Consider the following 22,016-nt stretch of genomic DNA (forward strand, 5'->3'; position numbering starts at 1 on the left):
TTCCAGTCCAGAGCCAGCTCTTTCCTGCAGCTGGACCCTGTGGTGATGAGCTCCCCGTCACAGGGGGCAAGCAGGTGCTAGACAGGGAGCCACTGTGACCTGGGACTGTTGCTGGCTGTGGATGCTGCCCTGACCTGCTGGGGTTTCCCAGCTAGAGGACAAAGGGCAATGTCCTGCCAGTTCAGTTGGACTGGTGGCTAGTCCCAGAACCAGGAGCCAAGTGGGTTTTCCTGACCCCCAGGGCAGCATTTAGGAGAACTGGAAAAGCCGGTGAGGTCGGGTAAGGCCAAGGTCAAGAAGTGGGGGGGTGGGGGGGGCGGTGGTCACAGGGCTGGACGAGAGGCAGACAGGGCTGGGGGCTCAGAAGGAAGAGGAGGTGGCGAGCAGAGCTCTGATTCTGAGGAGTTTAAGCTGCACGCTTGCCCCCACTGGCCACCACGTGGCCGCCTCTGGGGACAGTGACTTGGGAGGCGGCATTTGTGGTGGTGTCCCCATCAGCACCTCACACACAGCACGTCCTCCGCCGGCCCTGCTCCTCTCCAGGGCCCCCCAATCCAGGACACCCCCAGCCTGCCCACTTCTCCCCACTGCGGCCACCAACATCTTGCCCCTGGCCACTGGCCAGTCTCCCTCAGCTCCCTCCTGCCCTCTGGCCACCATAGTCCACCCCTCCCCAGCAGCCAAGGGATCTTTCTAGAAAGCCAGTTGGACAAGCCCTTCCTTGCTTGGCCTCTGCAGCGCTCTGAATGAAGTCCATCCGGGCCCCTTATCACATCTCCAGCTGCTCCCTGGCCTGCCCTGCCCTGCTGGCCTCAGAGCCTCCACCCCTCTTGCCTCCTGCACTCAGCCACTCCTGGTCCTCCCAGACCCCCAACCAGCCCCACCCACAGCCGACCCATGGCGTCCTGCCAGCTGCTGGGGCCACAAGCCTGGGCGAGCCCCTTGGCCCCTGTCCTCTCACTGCCCACATCCCGTCCTGCAGGAAGCTGACCACTGCTACCACCTCCACAGCCACCAGCTGGTGTGAGCCTGGGTTTCTACAGGAATCTTCCAACCATGGCTCTGCCTCTGGCTTGCCACCTGCAGTCTATTCTCAACACAAAATCTTTGATGATCACGGGAGCCAGAACTTGCCCTGCCACTTCTCCAGCCCCTCCTCCTCACAAGGAAAGCACTGTCCTCAGCATGGGCCATTGTTACCTCTCCCATCTCCCCTCCTACGACTGCCCCAGGACCTCAGCACTTGCCATTTCCTATGCCTGGTCTGATGTTTCCAGCCTCCCTTGCAGGTCAGTGGGGCTGCTGTGGCTGAGTTCTGGCCAATGGAGGTGATGGATGCACCTCACACTCTAAATCTTCCCCGGTCTGCTGGATGGAGGCAAAGGACCTACTAGATGATGGGGCCACAGGTGGACGAGCTTGGACACTGCAGGGTCAGGCAGAAGGTCATCACTGACCAGGGACATCCAGATTGGCCTCTGGGTGAGTGAGAAATGCAGGCTGGGTCCAGTTGCTGGAACTTTGGGACCTGTTTGTTACAGCAGCTAGCGTTCTTACCCTGACTGATACACATACACAGATAAACGCACAACTGCCCGTGACAGTGCTCCAAGGGACACACAATGCCATTAGATGGTGAAGAAGGGGCCCTTGTCTTGGTCCAGAGGCCGGAGATGGCTTCCCTGGGGAGGGGACATGAGAACTGAGACCTGAAGGGTAAGTGGGAATTGGCTTGTCACAGAGGAAAGGGAAGAGTGCCCCAGGCAGAGGCCCTGCAGCAGGAACGAAGTCACAGAGGAGTATCCGGGGATTGGAGGGACTGGGCAGGAGGCGCGGTGCGGCTGGAGAAAGGGTCGGGAAGGGCTTCTAGCATTTTTCACACCCATTTTCTCACTTAATGCTTAAAGCCACTCTTTAAAAGCGGGTTGACCCTACCCATCCTGCAGCTCGAGAAAATTAGGTTCTGAGGAGAGACCAGTGGATCCGCCAGGCAGAGCTGGGACCTAGGACCTGGCATAGTGGAGGGCCTGAGGAACCCAGGTCAGCCCAGGCCCCTGCCCTGCCCGAGCGGCCGCCCTCGTCTGGGTCAGAACTTCCAGGCCAGGTGGTCTCAATTCCCGCCCCCCTCCTGCTTTCCAGCACATGTTCAGACCCCTCGGTGGTGATGGGGGCCCCTCCCCGGGAGGAAGGCTGGCAAGGACATTGCTGGGGACCCAGGGACAATCCGGACCAGGGCAGCACTAATTTGCATCCAAAAAGCCCGCTCCTGGAGGATGCAACGCCTACTGGGCCCCAGGATGGTTCTTGGTGGTGGGAATGGGCACGACAACTTGGAGTGGTGGGGTGGGGTCTGTAGACCCTTTAACTGGTAGATTGAACCCCAAGTAACAGGTTTGACCAAGGCTGATAGCCTGAGCTGGAACATAGTCGGAGGCGCCTGTCCAAACACAGCAGACCTGGCGGTGCCCTGAGCCTTCAAGGCAGAGCACGGAAACCAGGAAAGGCAGTGGGGGGCCGAGAGAAAGAAGGGGGGAGGCATCCACCCATGCGGCCCTTCCCCCAGGACTTCTCAGAGCCTTCATCCCCTGCCGTGCACCGTGACTCCCAAGGGAGCAGCCACACTACACAGGGGTTCCCAAACTGACTTGCCCACAGAACCTCTGCTGCAGGGGTGTCTCAGGAAACGAGTGCCACACACAACAGAACCGGGAGCCCTGGCTTGTGCAAAAGGCATGCTTGGGCTCCAGCGGGCAGGTCCAGGTTGGCAGCCTTGCTCAGCAGCTTTGCCCTGTCACCCTCACTTCTCTGAGCCTTCACAGCAAGGTGGGGGCCCTCATCCCCAGTAGCACCGGCTGAGCTGTGGAAATGTGGCTCCCTGCCGCGGTCACAGTATTATCTAGCCAGGTAATTGTGATCGATGCTGCCTGTCTTTACATTGATTGGTCTGGACTAGTTAAGAATATCATTCACGTCACCATCGCACCCTGAGCACCTCACCTTTAATAAGTAAGTGAAAAAGGCAAATAGCGCTATCTAGGTTTGGCTTTCCTCAAGCTCGATCCATGAAAAACAATTAAGTTTCATGGCCACTGTGGCTGTGAGAGACGGATGCTGGAGGGTGGTAAGCAGAGCCCCCCAGAGGGATGCCAGCCCCTTGCCGCCTGCAGCGGAACCACCTTGGGGGGTCACACTGGCTTCACAGCAGAGCATACAAGGGGCGTCCCCTCATTCCCCAGTTCCCAAGGCCATGATTGGGTCAGCCAATAGCTCACGCAGGCAGCTGTGGATGCCCGCACCCCAGGCAGGAGGGAGCTGGAAGCTGCGACACCCCATTTTAAGGGGCCACCCATTAATTAATTAGGCCCAATGAATAATGCATGCTGCCTTGTGCATATTTATACAGCGTGCTATGGATAGTATACATTCTAGTCCGAACACCTCACAAATAATTCACAACCCACTCCTTCCCCGGGCTCCAGGGGAACCTGGCCGGTGCTTCGGCTAGGGCTCGTGGGTTGCTTCCAACAGCCAAATTTTACATTTCATTATAAATGGCTTTGCTGGGCATGTCGGTAACTTTTACATTTCCATCCACTTTATTATTAATGGCTTTCCCGAACTGTAGCAGCCCAACGCTGCACACAATGCGTTATAAATATTTGATCCGGCATCTATAGTCTGCCATTTATCATTTATAACGGGTTACAAAAACATTATAAAACATTTACCGCACATTTATAGATCATTTTTGGCTACCATGACGATGTGTTAAATATACATTATTAATCCTTCTCACGCCATTTATAGGAACCCCTTGTAATGGGGCCTGGCCCTCCTGTCCCATTACCAGCACGCAGGGGCTGGCAGGGGCGCCAGGGAGCAGAAGGAAGCCTGGCCCTGCCTCCAGTAGCTGTGTGTCCTTGGCCAGATCACAGCGCCTCTCTGTTCATAAAGCAGGTCACAATGACAGACACCCTTCACTGAGCACTTCCTCCGTGCTCACGGTCCCCTGAGACTCAGGCGTCATTTGCACACCCCTTTTACAGATATGGAAGCAGAGGCGAGTGGTTTCCCCAAGGCCATAGTCAGCGAGCGCTGGGCTGGCCTCAGAGCCCTGGGGTGCCTCCAGAGTTGCCTGCCCCAGGTCTGGGGGTGAGAGGTCAGACAAGGCTGCCCCTGGCCTTGAAAGGAGGACTGGCGGACTCCAGGGGTGGAACACAGAGACTCAGGGTGAGGGCGCCCGGAGTGGGGGGACCCAGGGTGGGTGCCCTGGGGCGGGGAACCTGCACTCTGGCCTCTGACCCGGCAGCCCCCCACCTCCTGCCGCCATGTGCTTTGCCATCCCAAAGGCTCTCCTGGCTCACGCTCTGGCCTGTGGGCGCCTGGGGTGCCGTCTGTGATGTGGACCCAGGATGAAGGGGTCCAAGGGGTCCAAGGGGTCTTTGGGACCCAGCGTCTCGGGAGGCCCCCAGGAGTCTGGCCCAGGTGTGCCAAGCAGGTGGCAGTCAGCAGCTGCTTCCTCCATCACAGGGGTCAGTGGGCTCTGCAGCCAGAAGTCCCGCTCCTCTCCCTGCATGTGGCCTGTGACCACTCACTGGACAAACTCCCGCTGAGCCCCACAGTCCCCTCCAGGCCACACTTCATACCCAGAGGCCACAGACAGGAGACCAGGGCTGTGGGCTCACCACCCACACGTGACGAGAGCTCTGTGCCCTGATGTAAGCTGACAAGCTGAGTCCTCACCTGGAAAACTCCTGCTCACCCTCCAACTCCTACTTCGTCGTCAAGCTCCTACTCGACCCTCCACCTTCTTGAAATAGCCCTTCCCAATTCCCCCAGGCACGAGCCTTGTGGAGTCTGACCTCTGGTCCCCCTGGGGGCCCAGCCTGGGCCTGGACTGGGGAGAGGGCTCCAGGGTGAGACCTGGACTCCAGTTCTGCCTGTCCTCCTCCCCCAGGGAGGGATGGGGCGGGCGGGCCCTGGGAGAGCCCTCAAGCCACAACCCTCCCTGCCAAGACACCCGAAGTAACCCCACCGCGGCCTGGGTCAGAGTTTCAAGTGGCTCTGAGGGAAGCAACAGGGGAGAGGGGAGCGTCCTGGTTCAGGACCCCCTGGGCAGTTCTACCCCATGTGACCTTGGACAACCAACTGGGTGGCCCTTACTGCCCTCATCTGTGAATTGGGGCCATAAGCCAGCCCTCCCAGGGTGAACGTGGGGGCCCTAGTGCTGGGAACCCTTGTGGGGAGACCTGGTGGCCCTGGGGCCCCAGCTGCCCACGCCTCTCTGGCCCTCTGCCCGGCTGCTGGCTGTCTGGCCTGTTTGAAGGTCAGGGTTCACCCCTTCCCAGGACTGAACGTGAAGGAAACAGGCGAGCTCATCACCATGGCAACGCTGCTCCTTGTCCCACCCTTCTCCACCTGCAGAAGCTGGTTGACGGGGTCCCCTTTGACCCTCCCTGGGGGGGCCTCCTCTCCCCCAGAGCCAAGGGGACTGTGGGGTTCGGCGGGACGTCTTATTTTCTTGTCAGTGGGTGAGCACAGCCCCTCGTAACGAGAGGCAGGCTGAGGCCCAGAGAGGGGAGCTCAGCTGCCAGCGTCAGGTGCCCCTCCCCTCCACCTCTCCGCCTGCCTGATACCCGAGGAGCCCCTTCCCCAACCTGACCTTGGATGGGTCAACTTCCCAGGCCTCGCAGGCTGCGAGCCAGGCCAGAGCAGCCCCCGTGGAGAGCCCGGGGCTGGGGGCTGGGGTGGGACACACGGGCTGACCTCACGTCTTTGCCCCAGCCCCCCGGCCCGACCCCACCCCGGCTCCCTCCGGGGCTTTGGGCTCTTGGAGGAGACTGGACTTCGCTTCCTCCCTCACCTGCTCTGCACACCCCAGGCCAGGCAGACCCTGGCTGGATTGACAACTCCAACCACCCAGCCAGACCCCCCACCTCCCAGTGTGGCATAGAGCGACAAACTGAGAACACACAGCACTTGCAGGGAGAAGGCACCTGACCCTGGGTGCCAGAAGCCTTCCTGGAGGAGGTGCCACAGGAGCTGAGAGCTGATGGAGTGGGAGCTGGCACAGTGGGCAGTGAGGGGGAGCAAAGGCCCCGTGCAAAGGCCCTGTGGCAGGAGAGAACGTGGCAAGCTTGGGCTTCACAGTGGACGTGGCTGGGTGCTGAGCTGAGGCAGAAGAGTTGGGATCCAGAAGGTTCTACCTGGCTGTGCTCCTGTACCTTGGGCCTCCCCGCTCAGCAGCCAAGCCCCATGGCGCTCTGCGGGGCACAGGCTCCGGGTTCAGGCCCACACAGGGAGCTGGCACTCCAGCTCCCCATTCACGCTGTGCAGACAGGAGCAGGTCAGGTGGCCTTGGGCCCGAGGGGGCTCACCCGGCCTCCACAAGCCCACACTCAACCCACACACGTGCACACCCACGCCCCTGCCCGCCATCCACTGGGCCCCCTGGGCCCCCTCTCCCCGAGGCCCTGGGCTGGGCGCACCTGTGTAAAATGGAGCTGGCTGGCTGGTGTCCATGGCAACGGGGACCATCCAAGGAGTGCTGCCCTGCACACCCGCCCTGCCCGCACCCTCCACGCACCACCGCCCATTCCCACGGGCCGCCCCCAAGGGTCCCGCTGCCCCCGCCCCCACCTGCCAGGCAATGCTGCAGCGCCCAGGCTGGCAAGCGCAGGTTCCGTGGGTACCGCCCGTGCACCAGCCACCCGCCTGAAGCCCTGCCAGGATGTCTGCCTTTGCCCGCAGAAAGGTGAAGGTGGAGGGTGGTTGGAATCCCCGCTCCTCCAGAGCCAGGCCACGTCCCACCCCCAGGCTCCCCCAGGCCCCGGCCCTGACATTGGTGGGACTGGGCAGGAAGGTGGTCCAAGGGCTCTCCCAGAGCCTGCCTCGCTGCCTGCTGGGCCCTCACGCAGCCCAGTGTCATGGGTGAAATGCCCCAGCCTCCATCCTCCCAAACCCCAGGGGGCCTGGGCTCCCCTAGCTCTGGGTGAGGCAGTGGCACTTTGGGGCATGCAGGTGTCCCAACAGCTGTCACCCAAGCCCAGACGGGCAGGACCGTGGCATCCTACAAGTGGCACGGCACTTCCTGGTAGGGCACCCAGGGCAGGAGGCAGGAGGGGGCCCTTCAGCTCCATGTCCCTCTCTGCAGGGACTGCAGTGGGGCAGGAGCTGCCAAAGGCCAGTTCCACGTGCCTCTGAGCAAGAGCCACACAACGGGGGCCAAGAAACAAGGCAGATGGGACAGGGGATCCTGGGGCTCCACCAAGGAACGGGCAGGATCTGGATACTGAAGGGCTGTCGCACGGGCAGTGGCGTGGTGGCCGACCCATCAGGGGCTCAGGGGAGCAGGGAGGCTGGTGAGAAGCAAGGATGGGGAGAAGAGAGGCTGGCAAGGCCGTGGCCGACCAGGGGCCTGTGGGGCTAGGGGCACAGCCCTGTCCCTGGTGGGCATGGAAGCAGTGACCACCCCCCACCCCACAAGGGTCTGTCCAGCCTCAAGCAGGCCGGACTGAAGAGCCTGGGTCTGTCTTTAGCCTCAGCGCCCCCTGGTGGCCCCAGCTGAGCAGGAGCCAGGCAGACGGGGACACTGCGGAAGGAGGGGGTCGTGCACCGGAACCCAGGGGCCATCGGGGAGACTGGGGCTCTGCCAAGCACTGGGCGCCAACGGGAGCAATGGGAGGGATGGGCGGGACGCCATCTGCGTCGAGCCTGGATGGGGCTGGGACGGCACTGGCCCCAGAAACGAGGACACTGGCCTGGAGAAACCAGGACACTGGCCTGGAGAAACCAGTGCCGCCTGGGGGGACCCCGGGGCCCTCACTAGAGGGAGCACTGCCCCCTGCCCTCAGAGTCCCCAGGCCAAGTTCTCGGGCAGAGCCCAGCCCCCGTCCCCTGCCCCAGCACTGCAGCTCCGCAGGGGATGCGCCCCTCAGTGGCTGCACTGCGCCAGCCCTCACCCCGCGGCCAGCACACGGGGGCTTCCTGGAGCGATGCCCGAAGCTGAGGGTCTCGGGGAGCTGAGGTCCTTTCTGGGGTGGGAGAGGAGACTGCTCTGCCGACCCCCAGTGAGCCCCGCTCCCTCCGGGAGTTGACGAGGCTGAGCCCGTGGGCAGAGAACTCAGGGGCAGGGGGCGCCCGGGCACTGTTAGCTCTCCCCCGATGCTGCCTGGAGGAAGGGCCGAGACTGTGCCCAGCAGGCAGGCACCCTCCTGTCTCCAGATGGACACCACCACGTGCCCACCCAGGAGCAGGCAGGCTGGACGGGCCGTGGGGGCAGGGCTCCAAGCTCCCAGGTCCCACTCACTCCCAGGGTCTCCAAGGAGGCAAAACACACAGGCAGCAGCATCAAGGAGTTCACAACGTTTCATTTGAACCCAGCCCCTCGCCTCGACTTGCTAGGATGTCAGCATCCCCTCCCAGCTGGGCTCTGCCCCCGTCACTCCGCAGGCGGGACAGCCTCCGGGGCAGATGGCCCCCGCACTGCTGGCCAGGGGCGGCTGAGGGTGGGCTCTGAGTGCTGGCCCTGCCTGCTTGGTGCTCCCGGAGGAGACCACCAGTGGACCAGGTGTGCAGTCGGGCTGCGGCCCGGGCTCACATCACAGCCTCCATGTGCAGGATCCTCAGGGCCTCAGAGATCTGGGCGCTGGTATCCATTTGGCCATACATGCCCACCAGGAAGGCCCGGTGCAGCAGCACGGCTGCATGCTCTGGGGACAGACGAAGACCCCGTCAGGCTGCACGGCCCTGACATCCTGGTCGCGGCAGCCAGGTCATCAGGCAGCCCTCAGAAGTGGAGCCTCTGGTCTTTGCCCGAGAGCCCGGCCCCGGGTACCGAGGCCTCCGGGGTCACCAGGGCCTGGGTGGGTGGGGTCGGGGCAGACTCACCCTGGCAGAGGAGGGTGTACTCCGGCAGGTTCCGGAGGGCCGTCTGCGCTACTTCAAAGTCCCGGCTGCCCAGGCAGTACATGAACGTGGGCAGGAAGTCAGCTGCGATGCTGAAAGAGCCACGTGCTCAGGTTGGCACCTCCCCCCGTGCCAAGACGGCCAAGGCCCCGACGCCTCCCCAGAGCCCCGTGCCGGGCCCCACCGGACAGGAGGAGTGGGAGGCCTGGCCCAGGGCACCGGGCGGCCCGTGGTGGCAGGTGACGCCGGCTTACCTGGGGTTGCTCTGGATGGAGCGCAGGGCCAGGCTGAAGGCCAGGCTGCGACAGGACTCCTCTGCTGAGCTCATCAGCCGCTGCAGACTGGTCTGCGGGGGCGGGGGCGGTGTCAGCAGGGCCACCCTCCTGTCCAGGGGATCCCGCTCCCTAAGTCCCCAGCCCCTCAACACCCCTGTCGCTGGGCCCTGGGACCTCGGGACCCATGAAGCACATAGGAGCCCCAGCGCAGAGTGGAGGAGCGGCAGCCTCAGTTCTGGGCGGGACTGAGCAACTGGGGCGGGGCCGCACTCAGACGTGGCGCCCGCCCCCAAAGCCCAGCCACTGTGGGCTGAGCAGGGTGCACAGCAGGAAGGAGGGTGGGGGCGGCGTCCCTGTCCCGGGGGGCCCAGCGTGGCTTTGCCCTCCCACCCCAGCCTCCGACACGGTCTCAGTTCCTCTGGGCACGTGGCAGCTTCCGCACCGAGAAGAAGCCCAGGATCTCGGGTCTCCGCCGGGACATCTCGTCCACGTCGCTCAGAACCTCCAACAGATCTAAGATGGGTAGAAAGCGTGTTGTGAGGGCCGGGCTGCAGCTGCTGGGCTCGGGGGCGAACCTGTCCCCCACGCAGCCCAGAGGCAGGAGTGGTGGAGTCCCGGGGTCAGAGCCCGCTGCCCCACAGCACACGTGCCGGGCAGGGACCCTGGCCCGGCCTCAGCACAGGCTCTGGCGGAGGGACCTGGTTCTACAGGTGCAGCATGGCTGTTCATAACATCAGCGCCAGTGCCTCCTGGAGCTTCCATAGCATCCCTAGTGCTTGCTCAGGCCAGGGGGCCCCCAGCACCTTGGGACGGAAAGCACTGGGGGTTCCGCTGCCTTCCCAACTACCCAGCCGGTGACCCCAAACCGGAGGTGCTGGTCGACCAGGCTTTCAGAGGTTTCTGAGGGGCCCAGGGATCTGCATCTGCACCACGCTCCCCGGATGTCTGCCCCAGCTGCCCCGAAGCCACACTGCAGAAACATGGCCCTGCCCCTCCCCACAGGTGGCCACCCAGGCCCTTGGCTCCCCCGTAGGGGACCAGGGGCTGTCGGCCAGCTCCCCGCCAGGCCCCTCTTCCTCGGTACCCACGGGGATTCCAGGGGGCTCCCCAGCACCACTGGCCAGCAGAAGAGCCACCCCCAGTCTCCAGCCCCGCTTCTCCCCCCAACCCCCTCTCTACCCACCCTTATTCCCGCTCTGAGGGAAGAGCCCAGCCCCTCCCGGGACCTGGCAGGGGCCCTGCTGTCTTCTGGATGCCCCCCCACCACGAGAAGCCTGGACGGCCAAGGGCCGCTGTGGGACCCAGGATGCCGCAGGGACAGAAAGGGAGGCCACCACCCACCGCGGGGCCGACCGGGCCTGGGGGAGCCAAACCCCCAAACTTACCCTCGACCGCCTGGCCCCGGGAAAGCCTCTTCACATAGGGGGCCACTTCAGCTGCGGTCAGAGGGGTGAAGAGGGAGATGCTGACCAGAGGCAGGGGGCCAGCTGAGCTCTCGTCTGCAAGACAGGAGGCCAGTGCTGTCGGGTGGAGACAAGGACGGCCCGCCCCAGGCCACCGTCCAGAGGGCCTGAGAGCCCCGGACACACTCGACACCGAGGCCGCAGGATCCATGTACGTAAGCGAGGGACAGCCTTGCTGAGCAGTGCCCAGAATCACACCAGACCCCCAAAGATGCGGCCCCTGCCCTGGGCTGAGCACGGTGCCTGGTACACAACGGGCGCTCAATAAATGCGCTGAAACGACGAGCATGCTGGGAGCTGCTGCGAGACGCGGCACTTCTCTCTCGAGCCTCTCACCCATCCCACTGTGCGCGTGGCCTTCCCTGCTGCCCCCGGCACACAGCAGGTGCTCAATAAAGGCGCCTGCATGCAGAGCCCTGCTCCAGGCACGTCCGTGGACGGCCAAGAGTCACACTCTACACCAGCGGCTTGGCAAAACCAGGGGAGAGTGGCCGTGAAGGGCCAGCACCGGACCTGGGCCCCCGGGCACTCGGCCCATTCACAAATCCACCGCGTGCCCGCCAGACACAATGCTGCAGGTGCCGGGTCGCCCCACTGTAGGGGCCACAGGATGGGGACGGGGACGAGGACAGAGAACAGAGGGACCTGGTTGGTCCCACAGACGGCAGGTGCTGTAGGTCACGCTGGCCACAACACGACTCGGTGCTTTGCGCGTGTCATGGACCCGGGGCCAACGATGCCCGAGGGACGCCCAGTGCAGTCCAGCCCGCAGCCCCGGCCCCACTCACCCTCGCCTTCCTCATCCAGGCCTCGGTCGGCCCTGCCGTCCCTGCTGGGAAGGCTCAGCCCCGCCAGGAGTGACTTGAGCATCACCAGGTCACTGCTGTCGAAGGACAGGTCACTGGGGGAGCAAGGTTCTCCGTGAGGACCACGCCACAGGAGGGAGGCAAGCAGGGCCCCGTGGGCAGGGGCTCAGGAGGTGCCCCGGGAGCCGAGGGAGGAGGAAGCCAGCTCAGAATGGCCCCGGCACAGACCCAGCGTCAACAGCCCTGCTGCCCCGGGCCCCGGCGCCGTGGGCAGTGTCCATCCCCGCCACCACGCCCCTTGGGAGCTCCCAGCCCTGAGCACCACCACGACGGGACCCTGGCCGGAGAGGAGCCGTGCCAGACGCGCACACTCACTGGAGCGCGTCGGAGTGTTTCTGCAGGAAGGCGACGGCGGCCGGGGCATTACAGGTGATATACTTGTGGGTGAACTGCACGAACTTGCTGATGAAGGGGGCCAGGTGGCGGGAGGACTTCCTGTAGTTCTGCAAAGGGAAGCGCGGGGGGCGGAGCATTCAGGGCCTGAAGCATCCCCCGTCTTGGCCGCGTCGCTCCCTCTGGAGCCTCACAGTACACCCTGGACACCGCCAACATGCTGCCCTCTGCCGGGCAGCACGTTAAGGTCCCTAAGGGTCAGGAGTGGCCTTGTCCCTCATGAACCCTGAGGAGCGTGGGGTCTCCCCAGGCACGTGAGCAGCTGGGGGCCTTCCCCGGGTGAAGCTATCAGACAGGCAGGTGGCCTGGCCCTGCCCCTGATGCAGCCAAGGGGCTGTGCCCTCACCCAGCCGCCTCAGGTGGACAAGGGGACGGACCCTCAGTCCTGGTCAGGAAGACCGGGGCTGCCAGAGTCATGGGAGCAGAAGGGGGACGAGCTCAGAATGGTGGCGGGGGCAGCAGGGCGAGCAGGGGCGCCGGCTGGGAAGGGCGCAGGGAGGGGGACCGGGGCCCCCGACTCCTGGGGATGCCTGGGGCCCAGCGTCCCGAGGGTGGGCGGGGCACCCACCAGCAGCAGGCGGAGAAAGGAGAGCAGGCAGTCCCACAGCGCCCCCTGGTGCTCGCTCTGGAACACGTGCGGCTGCAGCAGCTCCAGGATGCCCAGCACGTGCAGGAAGAAGGTCAGGTGGTTCTGCTGCCGGAACTCCTGAAAGTTGAGGTGGTTGCGGCCGTGCAGGAGGGCGGCGATCATGGGCAGGTGCCTGGGGGCGACGGGGGCGACGCGTGTGCCCGGTGGTCCTGGGCCGTCTCCCCCCGACCCCAGGGCCGACATCAACTTGCACTTGGAGACCACGCGGCGCCTGCTAACCCCCACCGCGATGTCCTGGGCCACTCACCTGACCCACCCTCTCCTGCGCCCACCTGGCCCCTCCCCCCGAGACTCAGCTTAGTCAGGAAGCAGCTGAGGCCCTGGCCGCCCGTGACGACACCACCACGGTGTCCGTCCACCTGCTCTTAGCCGCAGAGCCCGCCTTACAGGAACGCCTGGTGTGGGAGCCGCTCCAGGCTGGGGCAGGGAGGGCACCCTGCCAGCGAGCTTTGCCCACTCGGGCTGCAGGTGGGACAGGCCAGGCGGTACCTGAGCAGCAGGATGGGGTGGGCCACAGCCAGCTTCCGACAGGCCATGTTGGCGTCGGCCACTCGGTTCTCGGCGGCCCGGGAGTCGCTGGTGTCCGCGAGGAGGGTGATGAAGCGGTGAATGAGGCCGTCCAGCTGAGAGGGACGGGGGTGGTCAGAGCCGGAGCCGCCTGCAGCCCTCGCACCCTACCTGCCCGCCCCCCGCCGAGTCCGCTGCCCACCACTGCAGGGGCTACGATGGGGCTCACCGGGCAGTGTGCGGACCCCTGCTCCAAGGTCCCCGGACCCCAAGGCCCTGGCATGGTCCCTAAGGACCTATGCAGCAACCCAGAGAAACCTGCTCCCCCAGTGCCTTCTGGTACTCCTGGGGGTCAAACAGGCCGTGGCCAGAGCTCCCAGACAATCTCAGCACATGGTGTGTGAGGTCACCCTCTCCACACAAACAGAATAAAAGCCCTACATTAGCTCGGACGAGAAAAACCAACCTTACAAATAAAGCATAATTTCAGGTGTGTAAAACAAGTAACACACAAGAGTGGAAGGAAGCACAACTGGAAAAACATCAACTTCCCTCCCCATCCCGAGAAGCAGGGCAGGCAGCACATACGACTCCAGGGTCCAGCCCAGGGGACATGGGCAGGGGGTCCGGCAGATCCCCCTTCCCCCGCCATCACCCAAGGGAGGTGAAGGCAGATGCCACACAGACCCGCGCACGGAGGCCCCACGCTGGGCCAAAGGCTGGCGCCACGGCAGGCAGCCAGAAAGGGATGGGGGTGCTGGGACGCGTGCAACACCGTCGCACGCGCACCACGCGGCCTGTTGTAGTCAACGGTCCCTTAACAGGGAACGAGGGGGACCCCACTGTCCTCTGCTCCACACCCGGAGGACTCCTTGGAGGAGGAAAAGATCGTTTCCAGACCCTTCGAGAGGTCGGACAGGCGAGGGTGGCGGGGCAGGCTCTGCCCTGCAGACATGCCGTCGACACTCAGCAGGTGCTTTTGTCTTTAGATCCGAGAAAAGAGATTTCTCTACCTCCCAGTTGGCGTTCCTACCTTCAAGTGAAGGATAAAGGTGGCCCCGATGACCCCGTAGGGCTTTACCTTGCAGACGCTGCTGCCGGCGGCCCCTTCGCTGTGCAGCAGGACGTCAGGCACAGGCACCCGGAGGTCTGGCCGCTGCAGGTACAGGTGCACGAGCAGGTCCCGGCAACGCCTGCCCAGCACGCTGCGAGAGACCAGAGACCAGAGTCGGGGTGGCCGCGGGACAGAGGAGCCGCTGTTCCCACCGCGGGCTGCGTGCAGAGCTGCTGTGCCAGGCCCCTCAGCCCTACCCCACCCCCGCTGGCGGCCTGGGCTCATTTCCACGGTGCTCACGTCTGAGCCACGGCCTCCCATCATACGGGCCAGGGGACAGGCGGGGGCTCCGGAGCCCGGGGTCCAGCACCCTCACCTGTCAGCCCACTGCTGGATGCAGCTCGCCAGGTGCGCTGTCACCTTCCTGACGCCCTCGTCGTCGCCACGGCAGCAGCTGAGCAGCAGGGGCAGCCGGGCCTGGAGAAGGCTGCAGGCGCTGGTGTCCCCGTCCTGGCTCCTGGCCTCTGCCTCCGCCAGGATCAGCTCCGCCAGGCCGATGAGCTCTGGGGCCTGGACCCGCAGCACCAACTCCTCCCGCCGCTTCTGCAGCCGGGCACCGCCCGTCAGGCCCGGGTGCGACGGGCGCGCCCACATCTCGCCACGTCCAACTGCCACCCCACCCTGCGGGCAGGGGACACCCCAAAACCTGCCTGAGGGGTACGCTGGTCCCTGCCCTGCCAGATTCGAGGAATGTGGATGCAGGCCCAGAGGAAGTCCAGGGAGGCCGAGGGGTCAAACCTGGAGGAAGCGAGGCGGCCTGGCTGAGCACGAGGCCCGTCTCCAGGCGGAGGGAGGCAGGGGACGGGGCAAGACGCTCCCTGCCGGCCGAGGGCCCAGGTCAGCTGTCAGGGGACGCGGGCTGCCCCACCCGACCTCTCTGCAGCTCACGGTGGCAAAGCTAAGGTCGGCCCCGCCCCGCCCCACGCTTGCAGCCACGCACAGGGGCCTCTGGCATCCCCGCAGCACAGCACGGACGCCAGCCATTCACACGACCGGAGGACAGTGAAACCGACTGTCTGCCTGCTGGTCACCCAGAGAAGGGACACCGGGCCAGGCAAGAGAGCCCCGGTTCCTGAGGAAGCCGGGGGGAAGGGTGCTGGATGAGATCACCCCCAAGGCCCCCGACGGTGCCCTCTGAACTTGGCTCCCGGAGGAGTCTGGGCAGGGCGGCTGCCACATGGCACCCCAAGGCCCACGCTGCCTGTGGCAGGAACAGACCTGCCGGTGGGGGACAGAGGTCTGACGGACTCACCTCTGCTCCCGGTTCTTGCCCAGCAGGATGTGGATACACTGGTGCAGCGTGGACCAGCTGGACTGGTGCGTGAGCAGGGCTAAGAGGTAGGGTCGGAAAGACGGCACCTGCGGGCCAGGATGGCCTTTGCCCTGGGGAGGGAGGAAATCTGGGATGGTCCCCGCCGGGCTGACGGCTCTGCCGGGTAGCGTCAGCAGGTGACAGCCCACGTGTGCCGGCACAGAGCAGAGGAAGGTGTCCGTTTCGAGGCAGATCCGAGGCTCCTGCCCGGGAAGCCACCCAGCCCGGCCGGTCACTCCGCAGGTTAAACATGGGCTGAACCGAACCCACTCCTCAGAGACCAGAAGACATGCGAGCAAAACCCTGAGTGCGGGAACGCCTGGGCGGGCTGGGGGCGCGGGAGCGTGACGGCCGCTCTCAGAAGCGCAGACCCTCCAGCGCGCGGCAGGATCACGGACAGGGGTCGCCCAGCCCCTCCCCGGCGACCCGGTCAGGGCTTCCTCACCTTCCCCACGGCCAGATGAGCTGGGGGGCCCTGCCACCCCCGCAGAGCCCTGACATGGGCTCCGGCCCCTCCGAGGACGCCGCCCCTCGTCAGGGGGTGCTGAGCTCCACCCCCACTACCGCCTCGTGCCCCGTGAGGACCTGAGCCCACAAAGGACCAGTCCCCCCACCCCCCGCCCACCTCCGTGACCAGCTCTGGACAGTTGTGGTGACCTGCTCAGAGGAAACGTGGGACCTGTCTGGCCACTGAGACTCAGGCCTGGATCTGCTGGAACCGACGGAGAGCCAGCCCCACCCTGGGGCTGCCGGGCGGACCGGGGGCCCAGGGCACTGTGCCGCGCGCGAGTGAGGCCCACCTTGTTGCCCTGGGAGAAGAGCAGCCGCTGCTGCAGGTCAGGGCAGCTGCTGATCACCTCGGGGTCCAGCATCTCCAGCCAGTCGACGAGGAGCCCCGCGCAGGGTCCCAGCCGCACAGCCTCCAGGCTGCGGGGAAGGCGGGGTGGGCTCAGACGCGGCCGGCCAGGGCCGCCCCCGCTCCCCCTCCCAGCCGGCCACCGCCCTGCCGGCTCACCTGCAGCCATCAGAGTCCTGCTTCCCCAGGGCCGGGGGCTCCCCCTTCTCCTGCAGCAGCAGTGAGCTCACCACGGCCACAGGCCCCGAGGCCGGGAAGGCGGAGGCAGCGGAGAAGAGCGCGGCCAGCAGCTCCTCCAGGTGAGGCGACCTCACAGCGACCAGACCCCGGAGGACTGAAGGGGGCAGAGAGGGCACCCGTGTCACTCCAGCTCGGGGGGCCACCGGACGTGAGGACAGACAGCCCCGCCCCCGGGCCGCTCTGGGGGCGCCCAGGAGAGGGACCTGTGTGCGGGGCGGGGAGGAGGGGTCTTTATGGCGCCCGGGGCCCGAGTACCTTTGCTGATAAGCTCGGGCTCCACGTCACACCCCTCCCCAGACTTGAGGGTGGCCGCGATGGCGCGGATGGTGGAGCTGACCACTTCCGGGTCCCCGCGGAACGTCAGGGCCTCCGCCAGGTGCAGGAACCCGCTCCGCACTGCAGGGGAGCGCCGTGTGACCCACGGGACTCCTGCCAGGGGTGCCGGGCAGGCGACTCCCCTCGGTTCCCACACGTACACTCCTCCCTGGGGGGCCTCCCCAGTGCCCCAACCCCTTTCAAACTGCTGGGCCCCACTCACCCCGACGCCACCCGGGACCCCTCTGGGAACAAAGCCCCGGTCCCCCTGACACGACGGCAGAGAGCCCAGGACCCCCGCCGGCACCATCGACCCCGCCTCACCATCACTGATCCGGCGCCGTGCCGAGTACTGGGCGGCAAACAGCTTGAGCTGGGCCTGCAGGGGCCCGGCCTCCACAGCGGGGCTGTCCAGCCACTGCAGGGTCTGCACAAGCACTTTGAGGAAGCGCGACGAGAAGCCGGTGTCCTGGGGCACGCAGCGCTGGGGACAGCGCAGCACGGCTCAGACAGGGCCGGGGCCGGCGGAGCCGTCCCGCCGGCCACAGCGGGGGCCCCTCCAGCACCCGTACCCACAGCCCGAGAGGGGTCTGCTGCTGCCTGTCCTCACGGGGCTCAGAGAGAAACGATCGAGGAGGTAGCACACACGCGGGCACACACGCGGGCACACACGGAGGCAAGTACGGTGAACGTGGCAAAACTACTGAAACCAGGTGGGGGGCGTGGTGAAAGCCCAACACGCTCCTGCCCTGCTCACGGGAAGCTTCTGTCACAGAAGCGGGGGATGTACCCCCAGATCCGCAGCAAAAGTTGCGTCTCTTCACTTAGGAGCAAGAGAAGAGGCCACGGGACAGCGTCAGGGCACCCAGTCAGCCGGGGCCAAGCAGGCCTGGCCACAGGAGCCCCGAGCCTGGGGGGCGGGATGGGGGACGGGGGCCTTGGCCGCACGAGGCAGAGCCCGGGCGCGGGGACTCGGGGAGCGAGGCGCAGGGCCGTGCCAGGGCCTACCTGGTACTGGCAGAGCTGGCGCATCAGAGGGCAGGCGAGGAAGTGGTTCTGGTGCATGACCATGACCAGGGCGCCGCCGTGCGGGGAGTTCAGCAGGGTGGCGAGGGCCTGCAGGAGGCGCACCGCGACGCCCGGCACCTCGGGGCTCCCCTGGCGGACTCGCGCCAGCTCCCGGCCCAGGGCCTGCTGCAGCGCCAGGGCTACAGGGCGCGCACTGGAGCTCTGCCACCGTGGGCTCGGGCTCAGCGGGAAGATCTGGTGAAAGGCAGCCATCAGGACCGCGCGGCTGGCAGGTGGGGCCTTCCCTGAAGAGCCCTCCTCTCACCCCGCACCCCGACCCCACGGAGGCTGCCGGCAGTTGGCACTGGCGTGCCCGGTCCCCAGCAGACTCTCCAGCGGGGCGTAGGGTGGGGGCCAAGGACTGGGAAGAGGCCCGTGGCAACAGGCCCAGGAAAGAGCGCGTGGACCTGTGCACACACGTGCACATACAGGCGTGTAAGCGTGAAGACGGAAACCACGCACCGCTGCTCGGCAGCGCCTGTCACTGTGAGGAGGGGGTGAGAACACACGTGCCCAGGGAACCCCTGGCCGTGGATTCCAGGCGGGAGGAGGGACCGGGGAGGGAGGGTGTCCCGTACCTGCAGGAGCATGCCGGCCAGGTCGTCCTCGGGGCCCAGAACCTGCACCTGTGTCACGGCCCGGGTCCTGCCCTGGCCTGGTGGCTGCTCTGGGCTGCTTTTGGGTTTCGGCGCCTCCGTGCTGTCTGCAGGGAAGGAGGAGCAGGGTGGCTGAGGAGCCGTCACGGCCGGCTGCGGCGGGGACCATGCCGACCACGGCCAGGCTCACCGGGCGGCCCACCGCCCAGAGAGGAGCGGGCTCCCAGGCCCTGCAGAGGGCTCTCGCCCCGGGACCCCCAGCCTCGCCAGGCCTGCCGAGGCCCACGAGGAACAGGGCCCATAAATAGAAGCCCGGACGCCAGCCAGAAGCCAATGCTTCCCAAGCGGCTGTGCGAGCCGGGACGGGTGGGTACCTCGCCGGGCGGGCAGGGAGGCTGTGAGCAGGGAGTGGAAAGTCTGGCCTCCGGACGCCCCTCGCTCGTGCTGGACCTCGACCAGGTGAGCCATGTAATCTGCGGGGGGGCAGCCACGGGTAAACACGGGCCCCCAGGGGGGAGGGAAGCCCTCCGCATGGCATCCAGAGAGCTCCAAGCCTCCCCAGGACCCAGGAAGCTGGGCGACAGGGTCTTTCTGCAGAGAATCAGGCAGCACCCGCAGCTCCCTCCACCCTCCAACCCGAGGTGTGGACGCAGCTCCAGCTTCCTGCTCGCAGCCCCTGCCCCGGGGCTGTTCCACTCCACCCACAGCCTGGCTCCCCAGCCGCAGCCCCACGGCGGGCCCAGGGTGCTCAGGCGAGGACCCCGGCTCTCACTCTTGTCCATGATGTTCTGCTCCAGGGTCTGGGGGTCGTGGGCCACCGCCTGGTCCAGATACTGGAGAAGTTTGCTCATGCTGGACACAGGGATGCCGAAGGACTGCACAAACAGCAGCAGCTGCTGGGGCTCCAGGTCCTGCAGGGCTGAGGGTGGCTCTTACTCAGCGACTGCCACCGGGTGACCCTGGCCCGCGGGGCCTGGCGGGGCACAGGGCCCAGAGGGCAGCTCCAAGTGTGGCTGGTGGGTCCTCGGGCCCCCCACCCTGCGTCCTGAGGCTGCGGGCCAGCCCTGTGCTCCCTCCAGCTCAGAGTCAAGGCTCCCCTGAGCGTGTCCTGCTGCGCTTCCCAAGCCAAGCCACCCCCAGCCAAGCCACCCCCAAACTGCCCGGCCTGCCACCCCGCTGGATACCACACTGACCACCGCCGGATGCCCTTCCTCCTTGCTGCAGGCAACCTGAGGCCACTCTGCATCCCAGAACCAGCTCCGAGGCCCCAGCCCCTCCTCCTCCCCTCCGAATTCCTGGACCACTTGGTCTTCTTCGTTCCTACTCCAGCACCGCTTCTCACTGGAGGCCCTCGGTCTCCACGCCTAACCACAAGGGCTCGCGGGCAGCTGTCGGCGCACTGACAGCTCCACAAACATCTGCTGAATAACAGACGCCCCGGAACCCACCAGAGGCCCCTGAGCCGTCCTCTCTCATCGGCAACAGCTAGAACACACGCCCAGGCCCACAGCAGGAGGCAAGGCCTGGTCCTCCCCGCCCGAGCTGCGCCCAGGCCATACCAGCGTCCACCAGGCGCGGGACCTCCGAGCGGATCATGCGCAACTTCAGCCAGTCGGGCAGCAGCAGCGCCTCTTCCGACGTGTCCACCAGGAAGGCTGTGGGCAGGGGCTTCTTCTCCGGGAACCAGATGTCCAGCAGCGCCCGGAACTCGCCGTCACCAGCTTCGGGAGAGACAACAGGGCAAGCACCAGGGCCGGCTCAGCGAGGCCTTCCCAGACCTCGCCACCCGAGGAGCTCCGGCTGCACCAAAAGCTGAAGGCCAAGGCCAGCACGTCCTTGGTTTACAGGTGCGAACTGGGGCTTCAGAGGATGGAGAAGGATCTACCAAGAGCTGAGCGCGGCCCAGCGGCAGAGGCTTTGCACAATTAACTTGTGTAATCCTCACAATCGCGGCATCGCCCCGTCTCAATTGAGGAAATGGAGGTGCAGAGCTGGCCAGGCCGCCCAGGGGACAGTGTGAGGCTGGGGCCAGCACGCCCTCTGGGCTCTGTGGGCTTGGCCAAACTGGCTCCTTCCAGGGCTCAGGCTGCACAAAGCCCCGGGCAGCCAGTAGGCCAGGCCGGCACAAGGCCAGCCTCCCCTGGACACAAGTAAGTGGCAGAGCAGCCCAGAGCGTCAGCCACGGAGGAGGGAAGGAGAGGCTGCCAGGCAGAGGTTCCAGGAGGCCGGAGGACCAGCCGGCTCTGGACACAGCCCACGGCCACACCCCAGGCCTGTGGGGAGGACCTGGAGCTCACTGCTCTGGGCACCAGTGTCCCCTCAGCTGGGCAGCCCCATGTGGACACCTCCACCTCCAGAAACCACAGTGCAAAGAGGAGCAGGCAGGGCTTCCCTGGTGGCGCAGTGGTTGAGAGTCCGCCTGCCGATGCAGGGGACACGGGTTCGTGCCCCGGTCCGGGAGGATCCCACATGCCGCGGAGCGGCTGGGCCCGTGAGCCATGGCCGCTGAGCCTGAGTGTCCGGACCCTGTGCTCCGCAACGGAAGAGGCCGTAACAGTGAGAGGCCCGCGTACGGCAAAAAAAAAAAAAAAAAAGAGGAGCAGGCACAGAGGTGCCCAGCAATAAACCATGTGCATCTCACGATGACAGGACAGCATGTGGGCTGAGGCGGCAAGGAGTTTGGAAACCCCCAGCCTGTGGATCGGAAGGGTCGGCGGTGCATGCGGTCCCGCCGCGTGGAGGCTCTCGTGTGTGCCCCCAGGACGGGCAGGGAAGGGTGTCCACCTCTACGGGAGACCCAGGCCCCACCGCCCACAGGCTGCTCACCGCGGGGCGGCCCCAGCGTCAGGAGGATGACCATGGCGTGGACCACCAGGATGTGCATGGTGGCCGTCTCCCCGCTAGTCCAGCGCAGGAAGACCTGGTCTTGCGACTCCGACTGGAGGGAGAGGAAGGGGGTGAGCGGGCGGAGGCGAGGGCCGCGGGGCCGGCCCGGGGCGCCCGCCCGCCTTACCCAGCTGTAGACCTCCTCGCCCTCCTTGCTCTGGCGCATGCGCTGCACGTAGCGGGAGAAGATGGAGAGCAGGGCGGCCAGCACGGCGTCCGACTCGGCGCTGCAGGAGTGCTTGGAGAACAGGTGGGACATGATGGTGGAGCGCTCCACGATGAGCCGGGCCACGTCCTGGGGGAGCACGGCGTCAGAGGGCGCGGGGCCCTCCTCCGGTCGTGCCTGGCCAACAGCCCCGTCCCCTCGGAAGGCCGCCCCGACGCCACGTCCGCTCTGCACAACCACCCCCCGCCACCGGGCAGCAGGCCAATGACGGACGGGAGAGCCCCACACGCAGAGCCCCGCAGCCGCGCAGGGCTGTCGACTGCCAAGCGGGTGGGAGGGGCAGCAAGACGCGACAGGCTCCCTGGAGACGAGAGCGAGGCCCGGGGCAAGGCGCCACCTGCCC

The 22,016-nt window shown here is 65.9% G+C and overlaps 1 protein-coding gene across 1 annotated transcript in view; it reads right to left on the reverse strand.

Annotated features, from left to right (window-relative positions):
- Window positions 1-8,351: 8,351 nt before the first annotated feature.
- Window positions 8,352-22,016, reverse strand: part of INTS1 (integrator complex subunit 1) — a gene marked incomplete at its 5' end in the record, with an annotated part of 29,142 nt that continues 15,477 nt past the window's right edge. Inside the window, 24 exons of the mRNA XM_079718733.1 lie at window positions 8,352-8,711; window positions 8,890-8,999; window positions 9,162-9,253; window positions 9,625-9,695; window positions 10,568-10,681; window positions 11,434-11,546; window positions 11,827-11,954; window positions 12,473-12,665; window positions 13,043-13,176; window positions 14,142-14,265; window positions 14,491-14,717; window positions 14,825-14,912; window positions 15,427-15,557; window positions 16,287-16,413; window positions 16,502-16,676; window positions 16,838-16,978; window positions 17,222-17,381; window positions 17,906-18,160; window positions 18,544-18,668; window positions 18,936-19,034; window positions 19,334-19,480; window positions 20,121-20,282; window positions 21,388-21,499; window positions 21,575-21,742. Of these exons, the coding sequence (XP_079574859.1) occupies window positions 8,596-8,711; window positions 8,890-8,999; window positions 9,162-9,253; window positions 9,625-9,695; window positions 10,568-10,681; window positions 11,434-11,546; window positions 11,827-11,954; window positions 12,473-12,665; window positions 13,043-13,176; window positions 14,142-14,265; window positions 14,491-14,717; window positions 14,825-14,912; window positions 15,427-15,557; window positions 16,287-16,413; window positions 16,502-16,676; window positions 16,838-16,978; window positions 17,222-17,381; window positions 17,906-18,160; window positions 18,544-18,668; window positions 18,936-19,034; window positions 19,334-19,480; window positions 20,121-20,282; window positions 21,388-21,499; window positions 21,575-21,742 (3,312 nt within the window). The 3' untranslated portion in view covers window positions 8,352-8,595. The remainder of the gene's footprint in view (window positions 8,712-8,889; window positions 9,000-9,161; window positions 9,254-9,624; window positions 9,696-10,567; window positions 10,682-11,433; window positions 11,547-11,826; window positions 11,955-12,472; window positions 12,666-13,042; window positions 13,177-14,141; window positions 14,266-14,490; window positions 14,718-14,824; window positions 14,913-15,426; window positions 15,558-16,286; window positions 16,414-16,501; window positions 16,677-16,837; window positions 16,979-17,221; window positions 17,382-17,905; window positions 18,161-18,543; window positions 18,669-18,935; window positions 19,035-19,333; window positions 19,481-20,120; window positions 20,283-21,387; window positions 21,500-21,574; window positions 21,743-22,016) is intronic.

Source organism: Hyperoodon ampullatus (genome assembly GCF_949752795.1).
Source record: "Hyperoodon ampullatus genome assembly, chromosome: 14".
In the NCBI taxonomy this organism is placed as follows: Eukaryota; Metazoa; Chordata; class Mammalia; order Artiodactyla; family Ziphiidae; genus Hyperoodon; species Hyperoodon ampullatus.